General features: G+C 37.5%; 1 protein-coding gene across 1 annotated transcript; it reads left to right on the top strand.

The window, feature by feature from the left end:
• Nucleotides 1-4945: 4945 nt before the first annotated feature.
• On the top strand, nucleotides 4946-5710 carry LOC131642082 (uncharacterized). The gene has a single exon (XM_058912367.1). The coding sequence runs from the start codon at nucleotides 4946-4948 to the stop codon at nucleotides 5708-5710; it is 765 nt and encodes a 254-aa protein (XP_058768350.1).
• The last annotated feature ends 758 nt before the right edge of the window (nucleotides 5711-6468 follow it).

The raw sequence follows: 6468 nt of genomic DNA, 5'->3' as shown, positions 1-6468 counted from the left end.
ACAAAATTTGGCCAGAGTAACAACTACATACAGAACAATTCCCAAACACAATGCCTTGGAGTAAACCCCAAAGACTTCAAAATATCAACAGAGTAAAAGTCAGGGTGTCGAGATCTCAATCGAAAAGTCCATCCTCCAAGCATGGGGTATAGTAACAAAAGTCCAAGGTCTTAGAGAGCCATTTTTTAGGACTATTAAATGTCTTATAACAAATAAACAAAATATAAGCTCAAGTGAGCAAAGAGAAAATAAGTGCTCATGTGAGCAAAAGAAAAAGACATGTATATAAAATGCAATGAATGGTAAATGACATAAAATAAAGAGCGAAAAGGTAAAGTGTGGAATAATAAGATACAGAATCGTAAAGTAAGGAATAGTATAGAGTTAGCACAAATACAAAGGTAGTATCAACGGTCATTTGTTCAATTCGGGGAAAATTTAGCGCTATGTTAAGCAATCGCCAAGTAACTTATATAGAAGTCACCCTACAACGAGACCGGTCAATAACAATCTATGTGTTGAAAAAAAAATTGGAGAAATAATATATAAATCATTTTTCGATATTTGCAACACATGTAAAATAACACATGTTGGTTTTGTGTTGGCAACAATTTTGGAAAAACATTCTGTTTAGAGTATGTTATGAAGAATGCTTTGACATATTAGAAAAACATCATTGCAGTTTTTTTAAAGATGTCAAAGCAGATGTCTTAACATTATGTGCTAAAATTGAACTGTATGTTAGTTTATGGTTTAGGGTTAAGTTTATATCAGGTGTCTATTTGTGTAAACTCAGGAGGATTTTTTCCGCTGCTGTTCAAATAAACTTGGAGTAATCTTGTCCTAATTTTATGGAGCTAATTAAGGAAAGCTTAAAACCCTATTTGAAGATTGGCCCAAGCCCATGTTTGCACGTTGCTGCTGCAGCACTATAAAAAACCAACTAATCCTAATTATGGAAGAGGCCTGTGGAATAAGGATTCTATGTGTTTATAGTGTTTAGTGTTTGAGTCTTTTGTTATTTGTAATCTGCTCTTATATTGTTTTGATATTCTAGTTGGAGTATTCTAGTTGAGTTGTAATTTGTCAATCATCTATATGCAATTAAGCGAATGATGGTAATGTGTCGTTGAAGAGTGTCTTCTGCATTTGATTAAGTCTTTAGTTTATCACAGCTTGTGATTGAAGGGATTTGAGGAGGGCCTCATACCTCAGTGAGTCTTAGGTAGAAGTATAGCACGGGTTGTGATTAGTTCGCAACCGGAGGTTGCTTGCTGAGGGTCTATGAATTGATACTATTTAGTGGACTTATCCCTGGATTGGTAGCCCCCATAGTAGGTGTTGTTGTACACCGAACTGGGTTAACACTTCTGTGTGTCCTTTACCTTCTGTTACTATTTTTTACTACTAATTATCTTTTTCCATAGTGTTTAGGTCTCAGATTTTTTTGTCGTGACATCTTCTTCAACATCACATATCTGATACCAGAATTTCAATTGGTATCAGAGCAGGCATCCTGCTCTGTATCTAGGTGAGATCAAGGGAAGATACTTTCTGGTACTATGGACAAGGAAGGAAGATTTGTGAGTAGACCACTTGTTATGAATGTAAGTAATTATGATTAATAGAAACCACACATGGTGGCCTTCTTAAAATCATTGTACAGCAGGTCCTGGAAAGTTGTCTTGAAATGTTGGAATCATCCTTTCATTATGGGAGTCGATAAACAACCCACTTCAAAGTTAAAGCCTGAAGAAGATTGAAATAAAGAAGAGGATGAATTAGCTCTTGTAAATTCTAAAGCCTTGAATGCTATATTCAATGGAATTGACAAGAACATCTTCAGATTGGTGAACACATGTGAAGTAGCTAAAGATAACTAGGGAATTTTCATAACTACTCATGAAGGCACATCCAGAGTGAAGATGTCAAAACTTCAACTGCTCAGGATGATGAAAGTATTCACGACTTTCATATGAATATTCTTGAGATTGCTAATGCATCAAGTGCATTAGGAGAAAAGATGTCAGAGGACAAACTGGTGAGAAAGATGCTCAGGTCCCTTCCCAAGAGATTTGACATGAAGGTGACTGCCATAGAAAAAGCTCAAGACATCAACCAGTTGAGATTGGATGAGCTTGTTGGATCTCTTCAAACCTTTGAATTGAGCATCAATGAAAGAACTAAAAAGAAGAATAAAAGCATAGCGTTTATAGCTAACACTGAAAGTGAAAAGGAGGAATATCATTTGAGTATAGACGAAGGAATATCCAATGCTATAGTATTGCTTGGAAGATAATTTAACAGGATGATAAAACATATGGGGAGAAATCCAAGATCAAATGTCCAGAATAACTCATCTGACATTCACAAGTCAAAAAAGTTTGGAACAAGAAGATCTGAAGAAAAGTTCACTCAAGGAAAGGGACTACAATGTCATGAATGGGAAGACTTTGGCCACATTAAAGCTGAATGTCCTACATATCTTAAAAGACAGAAAAAAGGCTCATCTGTAACTTGGTTTGAAGAGGATTCTGAAAGTGATCTTGAAGAGGAAGCTGCCAAGCATGTAAAGGGTTTAACAGGTAGATATGTCTCCGATGAAGACTCTAGTGAAGATGAACTAACCTATGATGAGCTAGCTGCATCATACAAAGAATTGTATTTGAGAAGTACTGAATTATGTCAAGAAGGAGAGAAACGAAAAGGTCTCATATACAAATTAAAGGCAGAAAAGATGGAGTATCTGAAAACCATATCTAGCCTGGAAGAAGAAGTAGGGTCTCTGAAGTCTGAACTTGAAAGATTCCACAAGTCTGTCAGAATGCTGAATAATGAGACTAACTCATTAGACGAAATCCTTCAAGTGGGAAGAGTAACTGGAGACATGAGTGGTATATGATTTAATGAAAAAAAGAAAATCTAAGATAGGTTCCACTCATCCTAAATCTGAGCCAAAGATGTCGAATCAGATGTCTCAACATCATTGAAAGGGTAAAGTTAACCCTAACAAGAAAAAATTCCAACGCTGAAGATATCATCATTGTGGACGGTTTGGTCATATAAAACCCTTTTGCTTCAGGTTATATGGGTTCCCTGAGCCCACACCTCTCCCTAGGTCTGCTAAGGTTGGTTCAAATGGCAAAAATGTGAAACACAGAGTCCCTAAGAATGTTGTTACCTGTCATATAACTCATATTTCACTCAGAGCTTCAACCAAAGACGACTGGTACTTTGATAGTGGTTGTTCTAAGCATAAGTCAGCTGTGTGATTAAGGATACAAAGTAAGCTTCACCAAATCTAAGTGTCTTGTTACAAATAAGAAGAGTGAAGTGGTTATGAAAGGAGTTAGGTCTAAGGACAACTGTTACCTATGGGTTCCCCAAGAATTAAGCTATTCCTCCATATGCCAAAGATTCGCAAAAGAAAAGGAAGGAGAACTCATGATTATTCCAATGTATGTTGATAATGCTGTGCTTGGTAGAATGCTTTATAAGATATCTCAACATTGTGGAAAAAAAATGAAGCCAGAGTTTGAGATGCACCCTGTTGGTAAGCTAACCTATGATCTCGGTCATCAAGTCAAGCAGAAGGAAGACTTTACACTCTAATCTCAGAGTAAATATGTTAAAAATATAAATAAGAACTATGAAATGTTAAAAGGGAAATTAGGGATATGCATATATGAGGGTCATAAGCAATTAAGAGCGTGTGGGAATATCATTAAAGTGTTGTTATGCCATTTATTATGGTATGAAAATACCACTCAAGATAATTTAGGTTTCCAACAAGGAAAGAGCCCATATCAAAAACAATCATTTCAAGCTATACTCAAATGTTTTCCCACACGCTACACGATTCACTGCAACAACCCTTTCATCTTCTCGCACAAAAAAAAATTCCTTTTCTTCATCATTCCCTTTTTCGCAAAATCACAAAGATGTCACAACGTTGTGATTCGTCTTCTTCCAAATGTACCTCTGATAAAGAGAATGCTTCTGGGTCGATCTTTGAAACCCACACTGTGCAACCTTCCTTGGATGACGTTCTTGATGTTGTCCCATTGTCAATTGTTCCTTACTCTGAAACAGAGTTCAAGAAGGTCAGATCATCCCATGCAGAGCCATCACAAGCCGTGTATGATATACCTAAAGGTAACACTACAAAACCTGCCGTTGGACCTTCTTTAACTAAAAGGTCAGAGGAAGAAATTGTTGCTACTGATAGAACCGTTAGAAAGATTGTAGCTGAGGTTTTAGGTATAGCTGTGTCTGGGACCTCCAACTCTCTCTCCCGAACGCCTGCTGAGGTAAACACATGAACTATCTCCCATAGTTTTTCTGCATCATCCGCATCAGAGAAGGATGATGGCGATGGTAAACTTGCCAAGTTTGCTACCTCTATCCTAGAGGAAGTGAGAACTAGGACTGAACAAGATGTGGAGCCAGCATCTGCAGAGAAGGATTCCTATGTCAATCTTGATGCTCTTGAGTCGAGAGAAACTATGAACCCTTCTGCTGAAGAAGTTGTGAATCTGGATGATCTGTCTAACAATGATCTTCTCACCACTGTGATGCCTCGAATTGCTAAGAGACTCAGGTCGAGAAAAGGAAAATCTGTGGTAGTCAACACTCCTACAAAGAGTACCAAGAAAAGACTATGTATGGACCTTCAAAGGCTTGGAGCAAAGGGGTCCCTCCCTTTAACAAGAGAAAGTTTAGGGATGATACGGATTCAGAATATGACGTTGAAGATGATGTCCAGGACATCTCCCATGTGAAGAGGCCTGAAATAAAGAAACTCTCTGTTAGAGTTCCTGATGTCCCTCTTGACAACATTTCGTTTCACTCTGTAGACAGTGTTGAGCAATGGAAATATGTTTACCAAAGGAGAATTTCCCTTTAAAGAGAATTGGAAAAAGATGCCTTTGAGTGTCATGAGATTATGGAGCTGATTTCTTATGTTGGATTGATTAAAATTGTAACGAGATTTGCTAAATGTTATGAGGGTCTCGTGAAGGAGTTCATTTTTAACATTCTTGTGAATTGTGCTGACCCTAGAAGTAAAGAGTTTAGGAAAGTGTATGTTAGAGGTAGATGTGTTGAATTCTCACCTGCTGTCATCAACAGATATCTGGACAAAAGTGAAGATGAACAAGGTGAACTGGAAGTAACAGATAACCAGGTTTGCAAAGTTATAACTGCAAATCAGGTGAATACCTGGCATGTGAACGACAAGCTCCCATCTAGCAAATTGAGTGTCAAATATGCCATCCTCCATAGAATTAGAGCTGCAAATTGGGTTATTACCAACAACTCTTCAGTTATCTCTGTGAGTTTTGGAAAATTTATTTATACAGTTGGAAGCAAGAAGGCCTTTGATTATGGCGCCTACATTTTTGATCAAACTGTGAAGCATAGTGGCACATGCGCAGTAAAGATGCCTATTGCCTTTCCTACTCTCATATGTGGTATTATCTTAAGCCAATATCCTGGGATTCCTCTTGGTACTGATGTAATATCCAAAATGGAGTCTGTTTTGTCCCTTCACTTTAAATTGTTTACAGGTAAGCATGTCCTTGACATTGCAATGACATCTGCATCTGCTAATAACAAGACCTCAACCAAGGCTAAAATGATTTCTGAACTAGTGGAGGCTTGTAAAGAACTTGATGAAGTTATCAGGGTTAGCACAGCAAGGAAGCTTTAGTTTGAAAAGATGATCAAGGATCTTAAGAAGGGTGACTGTGTTGGTGAGGAACTGGGCTCTGAAGGAGGAAAGTCTGATGATGAGGAAGGCAGTTCTGAAGCTGTTGGGTCTACTGGTCCTGAAGACAGTTAGAACCTGTGTTGATGTTTGTGATTCCCTTTCGTTTTTTTGTTTGTTTTGGCACCTGCATGTGCTTGCTTCATGGATTTTGTTTGTGTTGTACTCTCTAAACTACCTGGAATATTTTTCTTGCTTGTATATTTGGCATAATATGGCTAAAAAAGGGGAGAGCTTAGTAGTTGTTTAATAGTAGTCTCTTTGAGTTTAGTAGTTTCTGCTACTTATGGTGAGTTTGAGGGGGAGCAAAATTATGGAGTTGTGCTACTTATGGTGAGTATGAGAGGGAGAAAAATTATGGAGTTGGGGAGGAGCAAATAATGTCCCAAGATGTTTTGTGTTGAGTTGCCGTGCTTCTCTGATTAGTTGCTCAGATTGGTGTTTCTGATTGTTGTTTCTGGCTGTGTGACCAAATAATGTTTTAGCCAAAATTTGCCAAAGGAAGAGTTTGTTGGTTCTGTTTTGGCAGCAATTTTGGTAAAACATTTTGTTCAGAGTATGTTATGAAGAATGCTTTGACATGTTAGCAAAATATCTTAGTAGTTTTTTTAAAGATGTCAAAGCATATGTCTTAACATTATGTGCTAAAACTGAACTGTGTGTTAGTTTATGGTTTTGAGTCTATGAATTGATACTATATA

This window comes from Vicia villosa, unplaced genomic scaffold (assembly GCF_029867415.1).
Source record: "Vicia villosa cultivar HV-30 ecotype Madison, WI unplaced genomic scaffold, Vvil1.0 ctg.004461F_1_1, whole genome shotgun sequence".
In the NCBI taxonomy this organism is placed as follows: Eukaryota; Viridiplantae; Streptophyta; class Magnoliopsida; order Fabales; family Fabaceae; genus Vicia; species Vicia villosa.
The sequence above is the reverse complement of the archived record's forward strand: the minus strand, read 5'-3'. Positions and strand labels throughout refer to the sequence as shown.